The 23,464-nt window shown below is 40.1% G+C and overlaps 2 protein-coding genes across 21 annotated transcripts in view; one reads left to right on the forward strand and one right to left on the reverse strand.

Annotated features, from left to right (window-relative positions):
• The window catches only part of Ttc19 (tetratricopeptide repeat domain 19), a 38,057-nt gene that overhangs the window by 14,121 nt on the left and 472 nt on the right, over positions 1-23,464 (forward strand). Inside the window, exons 8-11 of one of the 3 annotated variants that reach the window (XR_006632956.1) lie at positions 11,931-12,085; positions 14,351-14,513; positions 15,112-15,336; positions 16,508-19,191. Coding sequence is in view for 1 of the 3 variants with exons in the window: in XM_045131728.1 (XP_044987663.1) it covers positions 11,931-12,085; positions 14,351-14,513; positions 15,112-15,245 (452 nt within the window). In the remaining 2 variants the exon portion in view is untranslated. Of the gene's footprint in view, positions 1-11,930; positions 12,086-14,350; positions 14,514-15,111; positions 19,192-23,464 lie in introns of those variants that run through there. The other 2 variants (XM_045131728.1, XR_006632957.1) reach the window with 2 other exon arrangements.
• Positions 18,910-23,464, reverse strand: part of Ncor1 (nuclear receptor corepressor 1) — a 194,442-nt gene continuing 189,887 nt past the window's right edge. For 17 of the 18 annotated variants that reach the window (XM_045131711.1, XM_045131727.1, XM_045131710.1 and 14 more), the window contains 4 exons: positions 23,316-23,369; positions 22,443-22,664; positions 20,780-20,956; positions 18,910-19,536 (listed from right to left, as the gene is read on the reverse strand). In XM_045131711.1, coding sequence (XP_044987646.1) covers positions 19,349-19,536; positions 20,780-20,956; positions 22,443-22,664; positions 23,316-23,369 — 641 coding nt within the window. In that variant the 3' untranslated portion in view covers positions 18,910-19,348. The remainder of the gene's footprint in view (positions 19,537-20,779; positions 20,957-22,442; positions 22,665-23,315; positions 23,370-23,464) is intronic. The other variant, XM_045131720.1, reaches the window with a different exon arrangement.

Here is a 23,464-nt window from a genome sequence, read left to right on the forward strand (position 1 = left end):
TTGCATTCTGGCTTTCAAACACCCAGCAGAATGTCCCATTAAATTCTGCTTATAACATTCTAGGGCTTTGCTAGCCCAAAGTCTCAGCTCTCCCAGTCTGTTCCCATAAACCTGTTCTAAAAGCCTTTGAGCCACAGGGTCAGATTTACACAGTAGTAGCCCCACTTCTCAGTACTTGCTTTCTGTATTTGCTGCTTTTCTCATGTGTATGACTGATACTTGGCAAGACAACTTCATTTTAGTTTACTACATATTACAGCCTGAGGGAATCCAGCCCATCATGGCAGGGAAAGCACGGCAGCAGAAACAAGAAGCTGGCCCTGGGTGGGAGAGGAAAGCTAAATACTTACTTTGTGGCTATAGATGTGAAACAGGGTAAAGAAGAGAAAGAAGTTCTTGTTTTTCTAGTTGTGGGAACTAGAACAGAATGAGTGGTCAGGAAGCTTTTCAGCTCTCTTTTTGTTTGGGTTTCTTAATTTGGTTTGAAGTACCAGGAATTGTCAGATTTGACATTCACACAGAAACTCGTTGCATGTCTACTCTGCCAAAGGATAGCAAGATGGCAACATGCTGGGATACTGTGGTCAACTGTGTCATCCCCAAAGTAAGGCACTTCCAAAGAGTTGTCTGAGTCCTAGTGTCATCCAATTCTCTGTCTGTATTTATTTATTTATTTATTTATTTATTTTTGGTTTTTTGAGGTAGAGTCTCACTCTAGCCTAGGCTGACGAGGAGTTCACTATGTAATCTCAGGGTGGCCTCAAACTTATGGTGGTCCTCCTACCTCTGTCTGCCGAGTTCTGGGATTAAAGGTGTGCGCCACAATGCCTGGCCCCACTATTTCTCTCTTGAACATAATCAAGTTTTCTTCTTCATGGCTTCACTGCAGCCACCTTCATCAAAGTCTAGCACTTATACTTTCTTCCTTAACTTTTCTCTCAGCATTCTAGTTTTCCATACTGCTAGAGGAGTGGCCTATCAAGCACTGCTTACATAAGCATTCTAGACTTTTCTAGTCCCCGAGTTTCCAGCTGACTAATGGGATCACTTACAGTAGTTGCTGGGTCATCTCGCTGGTTTCTCATCTTCCTTTTACCAATTTCCAGGTAGTGGCAGCTTGCTTTTCTTTTCCTTCTGCCACTTGCCCTAGGAGATGCCATGTAGCTCCTTACTTTTAACTGTTAACATTTAAAAAAAAATTATTTGAGAGAGAGATAGAGGCAGATAAGAGAGAATGGGTGTGTCAGGGCTTCCAGATACTGTAACAAACTCCAGAGGCATGTGCCACCTTGTGCATCTGGCTTCTTTGGGACCTAGGGAATCAAACCTTGGTCCTTTGGCTTTGCAGGCAAGTGCCTTAACCACTAAGCCATGTCTCTAGCCCAACTCTTAACATTTACACCATAGCTGGTACCAGAACAGTAGACAAGACTGTGATTGCCTCTCTAACGTCTTAACTTGAGTGTTAAGTGGTCATCTCACACTTAAAATTTCTAAAGTGGGCCTCTTGATTTTTGCCACTCATAAACTTTCTTCACCTGTCAGCCCCTGGTTAGTAAGTGATGCCACTATTCACCTGGTTGCTTTGGGAAAGAACCTAAGACTTGCTTGCAGTTTCTTCCTCATACCTAATCAGTCAGCAGGTTCAGTTGGATGAACCATGAAAATATACCCATTATCAGGCCATGTCTCATCTTACCCCACTGCATTGGTTGAATTTATCATCCATTCTTGTATGGATTCCAGTAACCTCAAATTTTCCTGCTTCCTTCATGTAATGTTACCACGCAGCAGATAAAGTGAGTTTTAAATACCTCAGTTCCTTTGTATCACCACTAAAATAAATCAGAATTCCTATGTGGAATGCCCTCTATACCCTTCATGGTCAGGCTTCACCTGTCTTCATGGCATGTTTCTTTTTACACCAGGCTGACCTTAAATGACTTTGAATGCCTGATCCTCCCTTACACACACCTCCAAAATGCTGGGATTACAGGTGCGTGGCACTGTGCCCAGTTTGGCAGTGTTGGGGGTCAGACTGCCTTTGTGTATGTGAGGCAAAGCACTCTGCCACTTGAGCTGAGTCTCCATTCTCTTAATGTTAGTTTCTTAAAAAAGCTTCTTTTCCAATTCTAAAAGTAGCATGATACTTCTCAAAAAGCTTAAGAAGTAAAGATTGTCCACAGTCCTAATACTAAGGAAGAACTTCTGATTACTTTTTAGTATTATGTTTTTCCAGCCCTCCCCTGGCTCTACATTTTATTTTACTAAAAAAAAAAATTGAGAGTGATTTGTTTTAAAATATATTTATTTGCAAGGAGAGAGAGAGGGAGGGAGGGGAGGGGAGGGGAGGGGGGAATGGACACATACTAGGGCCTATTGCCACTGCAAACAGACCTGCACCACTTTATGCATCTGGCTACTAAGGGTACTAAGGACTCAAACCCAGGCCATGAGGTTTTGCAAGAAAGTGCCTTTAATCACTGGGCCATCTCTCCAGTTCAAAGATTGAGTTTCTTCTTTTTCTTTCTAGGTAGGATCTCACTGTAGCCTAGGTTGACCTGGAACTCTAGCCCAAACTGGTCTTGAACTCACGGTGATGCTCCTACCTCAGCCTTCTGAGTGCTGAGATTGATGGTGTGTACCACCATGCCTGGCTTTATTTACATTTTAAAGAATAGGAATCAGCTGGGAACGCCTTTAATCCCAGCACTCAGGAAGCAGAGGTAGGAGGGTCATCGTGAGTTCAAGGCCACCCTTAGATTACATAGTGAATTCCAGGTCAGCCTGGACTAGAGTAAAACCCTACCTCAAAAAAACAAAAAAACCAACAAAAAAAAAAGAATAGGAATCATTTATGACTTTTTATTTATTTATTTATTTTTTTGAGGTAGGGTCTCACTCTAGCCCAGACTGAAATATGGAGTCTCAGGCTGGCCTCAAACTTCAGTGATCCTCCTACCTCTGACTCCTGAGTGCTGGGATTAAAGGTGAGCACCACCACGCCTGGCTTGAGAGTAGTGTTAATATATGAGTATAAACATAAATATTTAAGAGAGCAATTTGGTTGACATAATATATCTATTTAGCCAGGTAACAATTTGGTGACACAATATTTCATATAGCATATATTTATATTAAATGTAATAAATATTTAGAGGGTGATTTGGTAGATATATGCATTTAGCCAAATAACAGTTGTAGCTTCCCCTAGGGTTTATGACCTTCCTAGACGTAGGCTTTTGATTAGGGTTTCAGTACTAGATATGAATTCCCTCCTGTAGAGAGGACCTCAGATCCAGTCAGAGCTATTTTCCCCCACAGTAGACTTGCCAGCATTGCACCACTTGGCACATTTTGCCTGGCTGGCCAGCTGTATAACTTGCAGGGTCTTTTGCTGGTTAAGCCCATTGATGACTTGTTGCTAGCACTTTATAACACTATGACAATTAGTTACTAGGGAGGAGGTTTCCAGCTCAGTTTCAAATTGATTTCTCAGTATCCTGCAACCAAAGCATGTGGTACTGCAGATGCACAAGGTGGTGCATGCATCTGGAATTGGTTTGCAATAGCAGGAGGCCCTGGTGCCCCATACCCTATCTGCTTGTTTTTCTCTATCTTTCTCAATAAATACAAATATTTTTAAAAATTACTTTGGGGAGAAGCTGTGTGTGGTGGTGTATGCCTTTAATCCCAGCACTCCAGAAGGCAGAGGTAGGAGGATTGCTGTAAATTTACGGCCAGCCTGGGGCTATTGAGTTAAGTTCCAGATCAGCCTGGGCTAGACTGAGACACTACCTTGAAATCTGCTCCCCCCCCCAAAAAAAAAATACTTTGAAGAGATTTCTGTCTGGATAAATTAGCATATTTTTACAAAATGTAATAGCAGAAAATGCCAGCTCTAGTTAAACAGTAAGGACAAATATCCCATGTAACTGATAGTTCAGTGATCAGGAGCAGGCTGTTGAGTTAGTTATGGACAGTTCTTCCTACCCCTCCTCACTGTCAATTCACTGTGTTGGCCTTCTCCTCATGTTTCTCTTAGGTGGAAAAGTAGCTTTAGCAGTTTTCAGGAGTCTTGTCTCAAAATGTCCCCAGGAAAGAGAGATCGTATTTTTTCCTTCTCATTGGCTGAAATTAGGTCACATGTCATATAAAATTTTCTTATATTATTATGTGTCTGTGTGTGTGTGCACCTGAGTGTAGAGGCCAGAGGAGAACCTCCGATGTCATTCCTCAGGTACCATTGTCTTTTTTTTGTTGTTGTTTTGTTTTTTGTTGTTTTTCCAGGCTGGGTCTCACTCTAGCCCAGGCTGACCTGGAACTCACTCTGTAGTTCCAGACTGGATTCAAACCATCTCTCCATGAAACTAGTTCATTGACTGTAACTTTAGACCAATATTAAGTAATAGTGATGTTGAGCAAATCTCATTGTCTAATTTGGCACCAAGCTTTATGAATAGATTTATTATTCTATGTCTGGAACAAACCAGGCTTGCTTGATGTTAATTTTGAGGATGTTGCTTGATATTAGTTTAATGCTTATTGATACAGATAGAGTGTGTGAGTGGGTGGGCAGTGTGGTTTGGTGTGGTGTATACATATGTGCAGATTTGCTTGTGTGAGGAGGCCAGAGAAGAACATTGGGTATCCTTACTGCTTATCTACATATTTCATTCTTTGAGATGAAGTCTCCACTCAGCAAATCCCAGCCATTCTTTGGTTTCCCTGTTCCCCACCCATCCCCACCCATGGACTAGGGTTATGTGTATGGCCATATCCAGCTTTTTACATGGGTTCTCTAGAGTTAAGCTTGTCCGTTTCTAGCTCCAAAGGCCCTCATGCTTAAGGGGCAAGTGCTGTTCAGCAGCAGACCCATTTCTTCAGCTCTAATGCATATATTTTATGTGAAACTTTACATTTGTCTCCTTGTATGAGATCCATAGTTTTTTATTGTTTTGTCATTGTAGGATTGATGTATTACGCATTGGGATGATCAGTTCCTTGAATATGACCAGGTCTCCTTTCGAATTTTCTGCAATATTTTTCCTCCTTGATTACTAACACATTTAAGTTTCTTCTCTTTTTTTGATTTTGCTTCAGTACTGAGGACAATTCCAGTTACAGTGTAAGCACTAATAAATATAACAAATGAAATATATAGTTGAAAGGATTTAAGATGTTTTACTTAGAAGAAACTTCCTTGAGAAAGTATAATTTTTAAAAATTTTATGACAGTCTTTTATTTATTTATTTGAGAGAAAGAGGCAGAGAGTGAGTGAGAGTGTGGGTAAGTGTGAGCAAGCACCCGCCAGGGCTTCTAGCCACTACAAATAAACTCCAGATATATGCGCCACCTCATGCATCTGGTTTATGGGGCTCATGGGAAATTGAAATGAGGTCCTTTGGCTTTGCAGGCAAGCGCCTTTAAATGCTAAGTCATCGCTCCAGCTCAACAGACTTCTCTTTAAATTAATAAAATATTTATTAAGTGATTTGGCTTCTCCATTATGTTTACCACTCAACTTTTGAAGGATCTGCTTAGAAAGTCATGATTTCTCTTTGGTTTTTTTTTGGTTAATTTTACTGATTTTTTTTTCAATGAGGCAGTTTTAGATTTCATTGTCTCCATATTTTTCCTATTTCACTTTATTCTTCATAAGAACATTCCCATATTAGGTTTATTTAGCTTCTTTTTTCTAGCTTCTTAGGTGAGATACTAGCTTATTGATTTAAAATCTTTTTTAACATTGGAACTATAAGCCTTCCTTGCATTTCATAAATTTTGGTATGTTGTCTTTCATTTTTTGTTCATCTTAAAGTATTTTCTAATTTTTCTTATGATCTCTTTTAACAGTTTTGGTTATTTAGGATTGTGTTAATTTCCAAATATTTATGAATTTTCCAAATTTCCTTAAACAAGATACTTTGTATGATTTGTGTCCTTTTCAGTTTATTGAGACTTGCTTTCTGCCCTCACATGTGGTTTATCTTAAAGAATGTCATATGTTGACCTCTTGCTTGTGGAGTGTCCTGTGTGTGTATATTTGGTTTACTTTGTTTGTAATTAGTGTTGTCTAATTCTTCCGTGTTCTTACTGATTTGGTGTAGCTTTTTTTAGGCAAAATTTCATGATGATTATTCTCCTTGTCCATTTTTTTGTGATTAATAGTCCCAGTTTGTGAATTATCCCTTCATCAGAAAAATTTCCCTGTTTGTCATAAGTTTTAGTTTTATATTATCTGCTATATCTTACTCAAACTTTAGCCAGAGTATTAATTTTTTGAGATAGAGAATTTAAAAAAGCAGTATTAAAAGTGAGTCTTGGGCTTGGCATGGTGGGGCACATCTTTAACCCAGCACTCAGGAGGCAGAGGTAGGAGGATTGCTGTGAGTTCAAGCCCAGTTTGCGACTACATAGTAAATTCCAGGTTAGCCTGGACTATAGCAAGCCCTTACCTCAAAAAAACAAGGAAAAAAAAAACGGCACTTACGGGCTGGAGAGATGGTTTAGCAGTTAAGCGCTTGCCTGTGAAGCCTAAGGACCTCGGTTTGAGGCTCGATTCCCCAGGACCCACGTTAGCCAGATGCACAAGGGGGCGCACGCATCTGGAGTTTGTCTGCAGTGGCTTGGAAGCCCTGATGTGCCCATTCTCTCTCTCTACCTGCTTCTTTCTCTCTCTGTCACTCTCAAATAAATAAAAATGAACAAAAAAAATTAAAAAAAAAATGGCACTTACATGCAAAGCCTGATGACATGGGTTTGGTCCCTTCAGTACCCATGTAAAGCCAGTTGCACAAAGTGGTGCATGTGTCTGGAGTTTGTGTCAGGAGGCCCTAGTGTACCCAATCTCTCTTTCTCAAAGTAATTTTTAAAAACATTGAGTCTTATTTTTGCATTAAAATAACTTTGTTTTTCTTTCTTTGTCTTGAGTCTTTCCTTTAGGGATTTTCCCTTATCAGCTTCCATTTACATTTTGGATGAAAGGTGTGATTTTTCAGTCCTGTTCTTATAAAGCTCAAAATTTCCTCAACACATATTCACCTCATTAGAGAAAAAGGTTTATCTTCAGTTTCCTCTGGAAGATGAGTATAATTTGACATTCTCCTTGACACTTTTCCCCATCTGCTTTATCTCTGGGATCTGGAATTTGACACTTAAAGTGAAATTGATCTCGCTGGAGGCTTCTGTAGATGACTCATTTGCCTGTTTTGTAGGTAGCCTGTCTATCTTCTGCCAGCATGCTATGTCTGGGTCAGTTTCTGTCAACTTTAGGTTCGACATTGTTCTCTAGAGAGATGCCTGGTTCCTGGTTGACAGTTAAGATCAGTTTTCCTGAATCTAGTAGTTCATCCTTGTGACAGCTTCTGTCCCAAATTTAATAGTTACTGCTACGTGACTTCTCTCTCCTTCACATTTCTCCTCTCTTTCTTCAGTTTTCTTGCTTATGTTTTGGAAAATACTTCAGTTTATATTATACTTTACTGACTGGAATCAGTTCTGTGCTTTCTTCTAATTTGTTTTGTTAAAGTAGGGGATTTTACACAAAAGTAAGTATAGAGTTTAACAAGTAACTACCTTTCCCCCAGCTTGTGAGATATCAGTATTTTACTTCATTATATTTTATTTTACTTCCTGTGTTTATTTGTTCTTTGTTTTTTTTGAGGTAGGGTCTCATTTTAGCCCAGGCTGATCTGGAACTCACTATTGTAGTCTCAGGGTGGCCTGGAACTCATGGTGATCCTCCTACCTCTGCCTCCCAGATTGTTGGGATTAAAGGCGTGCACCACCACACCCAGCTTTATTTTACTTACCTCAGGGATTTTTGTTACTAAGCTTAAGGTCACCTAGTACCACCTTGGCTAGGTGTAACTACTGTCCTGCATTTGGTCTTATTTGCTTATTTATTTTTTTATTTTTTGAATTTTTTATTTTTATTTTTTGGTTTTTCGAGGTAGTGTCTCACTCTAGCTCTGGCTGACCTGGAATTCACTATGGAGTCTCAGGGTGGCCTCGATCTCATGGTGATCCTCCTACCTCTGCCTCCGGAGTGTTGGGATTAAAGGCGTGTGCCACCATGCCCAGCTTATTTGCTTATTTTTTACACTTGTATGTATCAATAAACAATATACAGTTGGCTAGTATGTTTTTAAACTTTATATGAATATTAATTTCACAGTGTGTGTAGTCTGCTTTTCTCATTTAATCTTACGTTCTACAGATAATATTCATGGTGATATGGAAAGCAAACAGTCTCAACACAGAGGGCTGGTTTACTTGCTGATTGGCATATCTACTGGGCTACATCTGTCCTGAGGGATGATTTAATTAGCCTGAGGCTGGGCCTTTTACTAGTCTCACAAGGAAGGATACAGAAGGCCTGGAATGGTTTATTCACTACTTCTGCAGTGTAGTTCTCCATGGAATGAATGAACCACAGTTCTGTTGATGAATACATGGGGCTTGTTCTGCCTGTTCTGCTGTGAAAACTAGTTCTTCATTGAATATTCCTGGAATTGTTTGTGCACACATGCAAAGTATTCCCAAAAGTATTCCTAAGAGTGGAATTTTTGGGGTAGTTTTGCCAGTTTACATTTTACTAGTAGTGTGTTAGTGCTCTTGTGGCTGAATCTATCTTTCCACTGTTGGTCAGTCCAGCCCTCATCTCAGGTGCCACCAGGCTTCCAGAGGAGAGAGTAACCTTGTCTCCTAATTTTCTCTTCTAGGAAAGAGGTAAGAAAAAAACCAGATTTCTCCCTTATACTGATGGCCTGTGGCAAGGTGGGGCCTGCAAGGACTGCTTTAGGGAAAAAAAGCTTAAGAAAGAACTAGGTTCCCCTACTGGCTGTAGGGCCTTCCTTGCTTTCTCTTTCCTGAGCCCTGCACCTCTCAACTACCTCATTGTGAAGTGTCTTTGGATATTAACAGATTCTTGATATTTTCCTTTGTAGCCTGCTTTATGTGTCCTGTTGAATAAAACCATCAGGTCAGAAAGATATTCTCTAAATAACTCAGTTTATTTTAAAAATATTTTATCAAAACAAAATTTATAGGGCTAGAGAGATGGCTTAGCAGTTAAGGCGCTAGCCTGCAAAGCCTAAGGACCCAGGTTCGATTCTCCAGGTCCCACGTAAGCCAAATGCACAAGGTGGCACATGTGTTTGGAGTTTGTTTACAATGGTTTAGGCCCTGGTGTACCCCTCTCTCTGTCTCTAATAAATAAATTAAAAAAAGATATCTAGAGGTTTCCACTTAAGCCCATTTATTTAGAGAGAGAGATACAGAAATAGGCAGGTAGAGAGAGAATGGGCATGCCAGGGCCTCTAGCCACTGCAAACAAACTCCAGATGCATGTGCCCCTTGTGCATTTGGCTTACGTGGGTCCTGGGGAGTCAAACCTGAGTCCTTTGGCTTTGTAGAAAAGCACCTTAACTGTTAAGCCATCTCCCCAGCCCCTTTATTTATTTTTTAAATTTATTTTTATTTACTTGAGAGAGAGAGAAAAAAATAGGTAGAGAGAGAGAGAATGGGTGTGCCAGGGCCTTTGGATGCTGCAGAAGAACTCTAGACGCGTGCACCCCCTTGTGCATCTGGCTTATATGAGTATTAAGGAACTGAATGTAGGTCCTTTGGCTTTGTAGGCAAGCACCTTCACCACTAATCCATCTTCCAGCCCTAATTTTTTTTTTTTTTTTTTAAGCATCTAAGTGGGCATGGTGGCGCATGCTTTTAATCCCAGCACTTGGGAGCCAGAGGTAGGCAGAACTGCTGAGTTCGAGGCTACCCTGAAACTACATAGTGAAATCTAGGTCACCATGGACTAGAGTGAGACACTACCTCAACAAACAAAAAGGGCTGGAGGGATAGCTTAGTGGTTAAGGTGTTTGCCTGCAAAGCCAAAGGACCCAGCTTCAATTCCTCACGACCCCATGTAAGCCAGGTGTACAAGGTGGCACATGATTGGAGTTCCTTTGCAGTGGCTGAAGGCCCTGACACACCCATATTCTCTCCCCTCTCTCAGTAATAGTAATAGTAAAAGCATCTGTCTTCAAACCCATGCTACAGAGGCACTCTACCAGCTGAGCTATATCCCCAGCCCCAAAGTTGTATATAACTTAGAAATTTTAATTTCAAATTTCTGCTTTTTTAGAGGAATTTTTGGGCCGGAGGGATGGCATAGTGGTTAAGGTACTTGCCTGCAAAGCCAAAAGACCCAATTCCCCAGGACCCACATAAGCCAGATGCACAAGGTGGCACATACATCTGGAGTTTGTCTGCAGTGGCTGAAGGCTCCATCACACCCATTCTCTCTCTCAAATGAATTAAATAAGAGGCTTTTGTTTTTTACTTTTACCTTCTGTTGTTATTAAAATAGCTGTGTTCATCAACCACTAGTATATTACTTGTACTGTTTCATCAGTAATTGGTCATAGTGTTCTTTAGTAACATAGTCTTATTTAAAATTTGTATGCCTTTTGTATATTTTTGTTAAATTTCTAAAATCTTTAAAGATATGGAAGGAAGGAGTTTGCTGTGAATGATAGCTTTGGTGGTAAATAAACCTAACTAGACACGTTTGGGAAGGGTGTCTGATGGTTTTCTTGCATAAAATTATCTAAAGTAAAAGCTGGGCGTGGTGGTGCATGCTTTTAATTGGAGCACTCAGGAGACATAGGCAGGTAGATTGCCATGAGTTTGAGGCCACCCTGACATTACAAAGTGAAATCCAGGTCAAGACCCTACCTCAAAAAAAAAAAAAAAAAAAAAAAAATCTGAAGTGAGCTGGATGTGGTGGCTCATGTCTATAATCTCAACACTCAGAAGGCTGAAGCAGAGGGATCACTGTGAGTTCAAAGCTCTCCTGGGCAAGACTCCCATCTCCAAAACAATACCTAAGATACCCTCTCTTTTTAGTCTTCATGCGAACATTTATTTTCAGCTGTTTTGCACAACCTAAATTTAATCTTGCTAATTACTTGTACACTTGCATCATCTCTCTGAAGTCTTCATTTGTGCAAGTTGGTATGGGCTACTATTGTCTCAATCTACAGTCTTTAGTTACAGTGGCAGTAGGTAATGTTGCAATCAGTACTTTTAGTATGTTGAAAGGACTTGTATCATTCTAGTGCTTATTCTTTGAAAAATCAATTCTTTAAATATGACTTGAGACTTTCTATTTCAGAATTCTGAAATGTTCTCTGTTTCTTATTACATTGTTCATTTATTATTTTTGCACCTTAAATGGTCTTTCATGGGCCCTGAACATTTGTTGTTGACTCATTCCTGTTTTGGGCTTTTCTTCATCTTTTTCTTCTGAATCTATTTAAAATGTGGATAGAGCTATGTGGCACAATATTGAATACTTGACTTTGGATCCTCAAAACGCATGTAAGGCCAGAATCTGTTATCCCAGTGAGCCTAACTGAGAAGGGAGGCAGAGATAGGAGAGGAGAAGTGCTTGGAAGCTTGCAAATTAGCTAGTCTGGTGAACATAGTAGTTAGTGGAGATCCTGACCTCCACGTGTGCACCCATACTCATCACATGAGCACATATACATGCATACATGGACAGCAGAAAAAAGAAAAAACTATGTGAGTGACCTGAAACATTCAGTGGATCCTTGTAGCCAAAATGATGCAGCAAGCTGGAAATCTGTACCCCACATATACATATTTGTCACGTCTTTTTATTTATTTGAGAGTGACAGACAGAGAGGCAGATAGAGAGAACAGGCACACCATGGCCTCCAGCCACTGCAAACCAACTCCAGAAGCATGTGCCCCCTTGTGCATCTGGCTAATGTGGGTCCCGGGGAATCAAGCCTTGAACCAGGGTCCTTAAGCTTCACAGGCAAGCACTTAACTGCTAAGCCATCATCTCTTCAGCCCCATTTGTCATGTCTTTAAAATGCTCTTATTTCCCACTTAGTGGAAGAGAAAGCCAATACTCACCTCCTCCTGGGCATGTGCTTAGACTCGTGTGCACGCTACCTGCTGTTCTCCAAGCAGCCATCACAGGCACAAAGGATGTATGAAAAAGCCCTGCAGATTTCTCAAGAAATACAAGGAGAAAGGCACCCACAGGTAAAGGAGGGAAACACATAAAACAGCCTTCAAAATGATAACATGTCAGCTGGGAGTAGTGGCGAGTGCCTTTAATCCCAACACTCAGGAGGCAGAGGTAGGAGGACTGGTGTTATGTTCAAGGCCAGCTTGGAACTACAGAGTTTCAGGTCATAAAAACATTAGAAGTGATGTATGTCACAGACATGTAATCCCAGCTACTCAGGCAACTGAGGTTGGAAGACCACATGTTGAAGGCTTACCTTGGCAATTTCGTGAGAACTTGCCTCTAGAAGAAAAAGATTGTGGGGGTGTAGTTTAGTAGTAGAACGCTGGTCTACTATTACTGAGACTAGCTCTCAGCACTGCTTATGGGAATGGCAGGCATGGCTGGCCACACCTGTAATTCCTGTTCTAGAAACAAAGGCAGTATTGTGATTTTCTTTTACTTTTAGAAGTAGGGTCTCTAGGTCAGGTTGACCTGGAATTCACTCTGTAGCCTAGGATGGCCTCAAACTCATGGTGATCATCCTACATCTAGTGCTAAGATTACAGGTGTGCGCTATCATGCCTGGTTAGGACCAAGTTTGGAGGCCAGCCTGAACTATAGAGTAAAACCCTGAATAAAACAAATATCCTGGGTGTATGTGGAATTCTTGAATTCCCCAGATTCATTCAGTTTCTTACCATTAGTTCCACTGTCCCCCAATTACTGGTTTCAAGGATTTGAGGCTGCTGATAACTGGGGTGTTCCCCCCTTTTGTGTGAATCAGTTTGCACAGCAGACCAACCTTCCTAATATACAGGCCTACCCAGGTGCCCTGTGTGTCCATGGCTTTGGAGTTTATATTCTGGCATTTCAGAATGGTTTGCAGACCCCTTCCTCTCTCTGCTTCAGGGGACTAAACCTAGGGCCTTGTGCTTACCACTGAGATAAATCCCCAAATGCCCAAGTATCTTGTAAGTAGCCAGTAATAATGGGTATCTTTGTCTCCCTGCCCTGTGAATGCAAAGTGAGGAAGGAGGGAATTGGATTTAACACTTTTTAATCCACTGTTAACAGAACTTAAGAAAAGCATGCAAAGCTTGAAACAATTTCAGCCTTTGTCTCTTATGGTAAAATATTTTTTTTTTAGGCTAATGAGCAGATTGTTTTGTTTGTGAATGGTTGCAGCACACAAAATTTTGACTGTACATGAAATGTTTCAATGTATAAACTTAATGGCATATCTTTGGGGAATAAGGCAAGTCTGGAATGTAAACCACTAAGTACTAGACTCAGAGGACATATAGCATGGGCTCAGAGGGAAAGACTGTATGGAAACCTGTTTTTTAGCTCTACAACCTTAAGGACTCCTTTTAAAAATATTTTTTATTTTTATTTATTTGACAGAGAAAGAGGGAAAGAGTGAGAGAATAGGCCGCACCAGGGCCTCCAGCCACTGCAAATGAACTCCAGATGCATCTGGCTTTCATGGGTCCTGGGGAATCAAACATGGGTCCTTTGGCTTTGCAGGCAAGCAATTTAACTGCTAAGCCATCCCTTCAGCCCCCTTAAGGACTCTTTTTTTTTTTTGGTTTTTTGAGGTAGGGTCTCACTCTAGCCCAGGATGACCTGGAATTCACTATGGTGTCTCAGGGTGGCCTCGAACTCACGGCGATCCTCCTACCTCTGCCTCCCAAGTGCTGGGATTAAAGGCGTGCGCCACCACGCCCGGCTCCTTAAGGACTCTTAATGAGAACCTTCCCAATATAAACTATATATTTTTTCTTTTTAAAAAAGGATCAGGATCACCATGAGGAAAGACATAATAATGCAGGCACCAGAAGTAGTCACAGAATAAGAGGCTAGCTTCTCAAAATCACTGAACCTTCAGTAAGATCACATTGCAGCAGATTTTGGGTGTTTTTCACTTGGTGCTTCTAATTTGATAATTTTAGGTAGGTTAATAAATTACATATTACTTGTTATAAGATTGGACTAACATTGCCTACTGTGTAATATGAATTAATAAATGTGTGTAGTTTGTTAAAGGCTGGAATGCCAAGAAGGAAAATCGTTTTGTAGCCAGGCGTAGTGGCACACGCCTTTAATCCCAGCACTCGGGAGGCAGAGGTAGGACTGCCATGAGTTCAAGGATACCCTGAGACTACATAGTGATTCCAGGTCAGCCTGAGCTACAGGGAGACTCTATCTTGAAAAAACAAACAAATAAAAAAATATCATTATGTGTGTTCATTGTAACTCCATGTTAACATTCTGCATAGATTCATTTGTTTTTCTAGACCATTGTGTTGATGAGTGACCTGGCTACTACCCTGGATGCACAGGGCCACTTTGATGAAGCCTATATTTATATGCAAAGAGCATCAGACCTGGCGAGAGAGATAAATCACCCTGAGCTGCACATGGTGCTCAGTAATCTGGCAGCAATTTTGACACACAGAGGTAGGTAGCAGTGGAAATACGACTCTAGATATCACTGGGCGTGATGGTGTTTACAGAGGACAAGGGACAGCAACGACATCTCGAAGTTAAAACACTGCCTGAAAAAAGGGCAGAAATAGCGTGTGTGTTACAGTAGTACTATTTTGCTTAATTCATGCAATTCCATTTTTCTGCAAAATCATATGAAGCTCTCTTGATATGACAGTACTGATTTCTGTAGTACTTTACAGATTCCTAAATGTTTTCCCAGGTAGAATTTCCTAGTGCTGCTGAAGCCTGCATGTTACAGAGTTTCACAGATGTTTCTCAATGTCAGCACACTATACGATACTATTTAGAGGTCTTTACCTATTTTGTTCATCGCCATTGTGAAACTCTTACTCAGCAGAAAGCCTCAGGTACAGCAGAGGGCCAGGTAGGCAGGCATTCCAAAGCACTCAGTGATTGGGAGTTGACTGTAAATCAGCTTGTGGAGAAGGCAGGAAACAAAGCAGCATCAGCCCATCACTTGTACAGTACACAGCAAATGAGATGTGTGTCCTCATTCATCACCTTGGAAACACCCATTTTCTTCTTCCTTTTCTCTGGGCTGTTTTAGAACGATACACACAAGCAGAAGAGATCTACCAAGAAGCACTGAAGCAAGCAGAGCTGAAAAGAGATGAGGTTTCTATACAGCACATCCAGGAAGAGTTGGCTGATCTGGCAAGAAAGAGTAGACTTTTGACATAACTTCATCAAGCTTAAATTCATTTTGTTATAGGGCAGATAATTTCTGACAACCCAAAGGAATAGCAATTATTCCAGTCTCTGTGGCACCCAAGTAAGTGTTAAGTCTTTTAATGTTACTATTCAGGTTTCCTTAACTTAGCCTTGTTGAAAAAGACATTGTACATGCTGCCACTTTTGCTTTCTAATTTTTTTTTTATTTTTTTTTTGAGACATCACCTCACTGTGTGTCACAGGCTGGTTTGGAATTTGTTGTGTAGCTCAAGCTGGCCTCCAACTTGCCATCCTCCTGCCTTACCCTCCCAAGGGCTGAGACTAGGCAGGTGCTATCATACCTGACACTACTTTTGGTTTTAAAGGAGAAACAACTGTCATCTTTTACTGATTATGTTTGTAGGGACTGGTGTCAAGTGCTATTTTTCATGCTATACATGTAAGGTGCCCGTGCTGGTTCCAAGTAAAATTGGGCCAGTTTCCCTAGTTGTGATCACTGCACACTGTTTAGCCTGCTGACTTACTGTCCTCTTATCTCTTTGTCAATATCTGGCAGAATAAAGCTACAGGAGATTTTAAGTTCTCTAACACTGTGTTCATGAAGCACTTATGGGCTTTAGCAAATGTAGGAGGAAGGGATGTTTTAGTCAGTCACCAGCAAAGCTGCATTAACTTTTAAAGTGGGAGCTAGGCACTTGAAAGTACAGTATCCATTTGATTGGAAATAAAATTTACTATGTATTTGGTTATAGGCAATTATTAAAAGTGGAGGGGGAAGGCATACAACTATCAGTGCTATCTGAACACTTGACTTCCTTTTGTAACTATAATCCCACAAGAGCTGAACCCTAGGCCTCTTAGAACAGGGCCTTTCTAGAAGTGTAGGCTTAAAACCCTCAGTAATTTACCCTAGTTAGGCCTGGCCTTTGATTTCAGTACCTCAGTATTCTCATCTGTAGAGTGGGAAACAAAGAGATTCTTTCTTAGCCATGGGAAAAGGTATCTTGATCAAATGACTTAAATAGACTGCCACATTGAAAAGCTTTATCACTGCCTCAAAGTATGTCAAAACACATAGATGATGTCCTTCTGTATTCTTGCAAACAGCTATTTGCTTGAGTCCCCCTCCTCCCGGGTACTATGAAAGAACATGGCTGGTGGTTGGTAGGGTGTGTGAGTGGGACTGGCAAACAGATTTACAGTTTGTATTGGGAGAATCTTTCCATCGTGACATATTGTATGTATTCCAGTCAACTCTCAATTTCTCACAGGAAGAAAATTTGCTGTTACTAAAAAGAAAATCCTAGAAACCCTAATGTCCAAATCCTCATGAATTACAGTTAGAATTGTGCAGATGTAGATACCTGTTTAACATCAGCTAACCCTGTTAACCAAATATAACCCTAAGAGGTAAGATTTCAGTCACCTTGTTCATTGAGAATATATTTTTTTAGCACTTCATAATTTCAAGGGTTACCAAAAGTTAGATTTTTTTTTTCCATTCCAAGTTTTATTTAAGATTATTTTTAGTCCTCCACAGTGATTCAGCTCATGATCTTGCTGCTGGAAAAACAGAGTCTATATGTGAGCGTTCTCATTAAGGTTCATTTGCACTGCTGTAAAACAAGTTAGTGAAACAAAAGACCAATCTCCTTAAACTTAAATGTGAATAGTTATAAAACTGTATAGTTTAAAATTTTGAACTCTAACATGTTATTGGAATTTGTAGAGCAAAATGTAAAACAGAATCATAGCACATAAATACTTAAAATGCATTATGAAATTTCTAATTGTAAATGTACCAGAAAATAGGCTACCAGAATACATCTATTGGAAGACCTTAAATTAGTTGTAGGTACTAAAAGATCATTTATTACAGATATGGCATCAGCCTACACAAAAAAGTTTTATCTTGATTTGCAGCTAATTCACCAAGTTATCAGTGGTGTGCTAGCCATTTATATCACAGTAGAGTGCACCTCCACCCCTCTTAGAGGGTTTGCTTCATTGGTAAGCTATATGAGAATTCTGCCCTTTCATTGTTTAGAGCTGAACTGGCTTTCATCTCCCATTCTGAAATCCCCTTTCTAGGTGATGAAAGATGAAGTAATGTACACACGTGCTGTGATGAGGAATCCTCGGGTAGAAGGAAGTACAAGAGTTAACAGTTTTGGCTCTGAGCTGACTTTGCAGAAATGAGAACCTCAGGGTCACAGAAAGGAATCATTGTGGTCTCTTTTTGAACCGATTGGCAATGTGAATTCTATGAAAAAGCTCTAGAATGTTACCATTACCTGGAAAAAGCTTTCAATAATAAACTTAATTAGAATATTTGGTTTTCCACTCATGTTAAGATTGTATGAGTATTAGAAAAAGTTACTTTCTTAAACTTTGACAGTCTCAAATGTCCAAGAGTGACAGTGACAGGAGGGCTTAGATTTGACAAGTATAGGCCTTTAAAGTACTGAAGCTATCTATGTAAGACATAGGATTAGACGCCAGTGCTGTGGAGAAGAAGGTCTCAGCCAGGGGTCATCACAGAGCTGCTTTCTTTTTCTTTTTTCACGTAGGGTCTTGTTCTAGCCCAGGCTGATAAGGAATTCACTTGGTAGTCTCAGGGTGGCCTTGAATTCACAGAGGATCTTCCTACCTCTGTCTCCCAAGTGCTGGGATTATAGGTGTGTGCCACCATGCCTTGCAAGAGCTGCTTTCTTGAGACTGGGGTATTGTTTAGAAGTTCAGGTCTACTTGAAAGTAATTTAAAGTGCCAATTTTAATGATCCTAAGAGACCTCTATTTCTCCCTTTATAGTTACCAGTGGACATCTCTCCAAACCCTTAAGCATTTGTATGCTCAGAAACTTGAATGCCACCATTATGTTGTGTGAAAACAAATCTCAAAGTACAGTAAGAAATTCTTAATGAAGAATATAACTAATCCTCCAGTGCTATACAGTTTAAAATTCCGTCTTGTAACTTAACTTGTACCTTAAGTACCTGTGAAATGAAAGCACTAAACACAGAAGTGGAGAGCAGGCACTGACAGAGATGGAAAAGAGACTGGTCGCCATGAGATTAGTTCAGGATGCAGCACAAAGCAAGTCTGAAAGACTGAGATTTTATATATTGTCTGCATTATCATTTAACTCAGTCAGTCATATATATCAAACTAAAAAAAGGCATGTAAGTTTTTCCTTTGAAACCTGAGACATGAGTCTTAAATCGCAAATGATCTACTGTAGCTATGGACAGGGTAGTCAAATTTATTTCAAAACAAAAGCTTTGTTGGGCTGCATCAAATGCAGAAGAAAAGGAATACTTAGGGGAACTGATAAATTACCAGTGTGCATAAACAGTGAGGTATGCCTCAAATAAGCCTTTAAAACATTAAAAATTGAACTATAACATATTCATGCAATAGTATTTTTTCAGTGCTACTAGTGAAAAAAGTTAAAGCCTGTGCAAGAAATTTACAATATGACAATTTTGTTATTCCTACCTTTTGACCCTAATGCGCAGATTTTCTGACAAAATCTCTGTTAAAAAAAATCTAAATATTTGCACAAGATTTTAAACATCACTGGGAAGCTGAATTTAGAGGAAGTAACATAAAAGTACAATGCCCGTGACAGCCAACATTATGTAACTGGGCTGTATGAGGTTGTTTAGAAGGCTAGGGTTAAAAAGATAGGCAGGTTTTTTGTTTTTTTTTTTTAAATTACCCCCACTATTGATGTGCTGATTTGAATGTAAGTACACCAGATACTACAGCAAGGGGATACACTGCAAAAAGGTCATCTATTTACAGAAGAGTGATTTAAAGACATTATGGTTTTTTTGTTTTTTTTTTTTTTACAAATAGATGTAAGAACAGGAATTGTCCACTTTTTATAAAACTACATTTCAACCCTCTGATGTAATCCATTGAATTGACTATTAAAGGTAGTACTACCCTATGACTTTCCAGATGAGTTTCTTCCATCATTTCTTCTTCATCCGTTGCCCTGGCTCTCCTGAAAAGTCTCTGGGCACAAGACATGAGGGCAGATTTTTGTCCTGTAATTAAAAACCACCAAAAGCCAGAACTTCCTCCCACACTATCCACTGTGCAGTTCAGTCATCGCTATCGGACAGTGTCTCATATTGTGCAGAGAGGAGTGGGGCAGGTTCCCGCTCCCAGATCCGGTTCTGCTGATGGGGAGCTACTTGGTTCACGGCGGATGGGGCACATGCAATCGGTGTGGGAGGTGTACTGCTGAGCATCCGCATGGTCAGGGGGTTATAAGGAAACTGAGTTGAACCTGGCCAAAAAAAAAAAAAGTATATATGTTTTTAGCGAGCATACTTGTACTGCATTTAATCCAATCTATAGAACACAGTAGAACAGGACTGTTCTATAAAATGGTCTTGTGGTATTAAGAAAACAGAATAAGTAAAGACCAAGAATTCACAATTTTAGCTAAAAATATTCAGCTGTCAGTTTCAGCATAACAAAGGTAAAAAAATATGAGTGACGCACAGAACCCAGAAAGAGAAAATCCTGGCCTTTAATATTACATCATATGTCTCCATAGGACATGACAGAACTACCCAATATTATTAAGCTGGGAGTCTGATTATACTTGGAACTTTGAATTTCTAAGAGAAATGAGGAGTACAATTCTTAGAAATGGACTAGTACCAAGGACCTTCAGCCAGCAATCTCAGTGGGCAGATGGAGAAGTAAGATTTAGAAATGGGGTACAGTAAATAAGAGCAGTGTTACCTTTTGTCAGTTTCTAGATCTTTATATTACTTCGTATAGCTTGAGAAACCCACACTTTAAGAGATAATGCTTTTTGTTGTTGTTGTTTTGAGGTAGGGTTTTACTCTAGCCCAGACTGACCTGGAATTCACTATGTAGTCTCAGGGTGGAAATGAACCCTTGGCTAATCCTCCTACCTCTGCCTCTCCTGTGCTGGTATTAAAGGCGAACACCACCATGGTTGGCTTTATAAAATAGTCTAATGTTCTAATAAAAATTCCTGGGCTGGGGAGATGGATCAGTGGCTAAAGGTATTTGAATGCAAAACCTGACACCCTGGGGTTCAATTTCCCAGTACCCATGGAAAGCCAGATGCACATTATATATGTATTTAACCTCTAAGGGGGGGGGGGGAGCATACAGTTCTCTGAAACCTGAAAGATACAGCAGATATCTTCATAGTTAGTTAAGAAAATAGCCTAGGAGTATTGTTTGTGGAGATAAATGGTGGCTTTTGTTAAGAACTGTTCGTTACTGATTTTGATTTCTTGGTATTTTCTTCTCCAAAAAATATCAAGCATAGCCATGTGTGGTGGTACACACATAACATGGAATAGGAAAATGGATGACATCACAAGCATTCAATTTCTGTTCTGGAAAGTAGACCCTATTAATGATATGCAAAACAGACTATAGCTCTTTCACAAATTATAAAAGCTTCTGATGTGCAAAGACATAACAATGCATGGATACAGTTTTCTTTGAATCTCATTTTCTATCAATTGACCCAGGCTCCTCACCTGTAGAAGAGGGCCTATCTTCCCAGGCCCACCCTGGAGTCTGTCTGTGGTAATCCCCTTCTGAATGTACAGAGGACACAGAAGAGGGCCGTTCAGTTCCTAAGTATCCTTGCCCAGGAATAGGAGATTTAGACTTCCTGCTGTTTGATTTGTTGATTAGCTTTGGTTTGCAAACTCCTAAAAGTGAAATTCCAGGTTAAGCTACTAATTACTGATTTAAGGTTCTCAACAACAAAAACAACAAAAAAAAAAATACTATACCAAAATGCTGACTGTAGAAGTTAAAAAAAAAAATCAGGATGGTAGCATAAAGAATTTAGATCCTAGTACCTAGTTATAAAAATACTACTACTAGATGCTAAAATTTTACTTTCAGCAACCAAAAAGCGGGGGGGGGGGGGGGGGTGATTTGAGTTTCACTCTGGAAACCTTAGGCTAGAGTGAGATTCTGCCTTAAAATAAAATGTTTGCAGATGCCCAGCATGTCTTAGTGGCCCTTTCTACTTTCCCCAGACTATTTATTTCCAAAAGTTCCCAGGAGTAAGATACCTTTGACTGGGTTCTACACTAAAACATTTAGTTCTCAAGAGCCCAGAAGTCAGCACAATTTCACCATATCACTGTGGTGTAAGTTAAAAAAAACTCTAAAGCTTAACCTTTTCATTAAAACCATGATATTTTTGCCTGAAGAAAACTGGGACATTCCTAAAAGGTTAAGGTTAAAAAGAGGATTTTAAAGCTGGGCGTGATGGTGCATGCCTTTAACCCCAGCACTCAGAGGATGATCACTGTGAGTTCAAGGCCACCCTTAGACTAATAGTGAATTGCAGGTCAGCCTTAGCTAGGAGGAGACCCTATCTAAAAAAAGATTTCACCTAGGCACCTGGTGGTGCACACCTTTAATCCCAGTCCTCAGGAGGCAGAGGTAGGTGGACATGAGTTCCAGGAACCTTGAGACTACATAGTGAATTCCAGGTTAGCATGGACAAGTGTGCACTTGGTTCAAAATAAACTTGGTGTAAATAATCTCACTCTATTAATTGATCTTTTTTACTGGTGCCTGTAGAAATGTGATTTTAAATTTCTGCTCGTGTAACTATGTCTAGGCAAGTCCAAAGTTTATTTACTTTTTAAAAGTTATATTTATTTGAGGGAGGGAGGGAGGGAGAGGGAGAGAATGGGCATGTCAGGGCCTCCAGCTGCTACAAGTGAATTCCAGATGCATTGTGCCATCTTGTGCATCTGGCTTAGGTGGATGTGCCTAAACTGCTAAGCCATGCCTCTAGTCTAAGTTTAAAAGTTTAAAAGAGGGGTTGGAGAGATGGCTTAGAGGTTAAGTGCTTGCCTGTGAAGCTGAAGGATCCTGGTTCAAGGCTCGGTTCCCCAGGACACATGTAAGCCAGATGCACAAGATGGCACATGCGTCTGGAGTTCCTTTGCAGTGGTGGAGGCCCTGGCACACCCATTCTCTCTCTCTAACCCCCCCCCTCCTTCTCTCATGAATAAATAAAACACTTTTTAAACATTTAAAAGGAAATTAAAGCCTTCAAAGGTGACTGAGCCCATACAAACTAATGAATTCTATTGGAGATCCATCAGAACTTACCCAATATTGGTTGCTTCTTGGGAAATACAAGCAGAAGAACCAAAATGAAAGCCTTACCTGAATGAGGTGATGGGTCCCCTTCATCTCTTCGTGTCTCACTGCTGGTCACAACCGAGGTGCTGGCACTGCCAGGCACAACTCCCACAGGCTGAGACATGACAACTCCATGATCCTCAACTTTATCATCAAAGCTTCCCATGAGAGCTTTCCTGATGATATCTTCTAGGCCGAGATTACTGGCAGGATCCGCAAATGAATGGCTTCTAGAACTAACTGAGCCTGGAAGAGACAAAGCAGTGCATGTCTGCTTGTTTTTGAGAGGCCAATCATTATACAGGGAAATGAACAGAAAGCCACTGAATTCACATAGCACTCATCCCCACATCAACATCACAGTACACAAGTAATAACAGTAAGTTGGTTTCCTCTGCTAAGAGTTACTTATTTCAATTAAAGAAAGTTACTTAATTGCTTTTTTTTTAGTTCTTTCATTGTTCTCTTTTTGTGTGTGTATATACACATACATACATATAATTTATTTTGGTATTTAAAAAAAAATCTGAGAGTGATAAAGAGGCTACAAACAAACTCCAGACTCATGTGCCACCTTTTGTGCATCTGGCTTACATGGGTACTGCGGAATTGAACCTGGGTCCTTAGACTCATAGGCAAGCGCCTTAACCACTGAGCAATCTCTCCAGCTGTGTTTGGTATTTTTGTGGCCAGATCTCACACTGGCATAGGCTGACCTGGAACTCACAATGATTCTCCTACCTCTGCCTCCAAGAGCAAGAATTAAAGACATGTGTGACCACACCTGGCCTCACTTATTTTCAACAAGTATTTATTGAATTTTCACTTTCTATGCTGTTTTTTGTTTAACCAATGAACCTCTATCAAGTTCATGTTATTAAGTAATCAGAGTCTTACCTGATGTAGTAACTGCTGGCAGATTGAAGATCTCAGTTCCTGGCTGAGCAGCTGCTGTATTTAAAAACATTTAAGTTAATTGAGATAATCATGTTTGTTCTAAGTCTGAAAAAAAATCCTAGAATAAAATTAACCTTTTAATTTTCCAG

This window comes from Jaculus jaculus, chromosome 12 (genome assembly GCF_020740685.1).
Source record: "Jaculus jaculus isolate mJacJac1 chromosome 12, mJacJac1.mat.Y.cur, whole genome shotgun sequence".
In the NCBI taxonomy this organism is placed as follows: Eukaryota; Metazoa; Chordata; class Mammalia; order Rodentia; family Dipodidae; genus Jaculus; species Jaculus jaculus.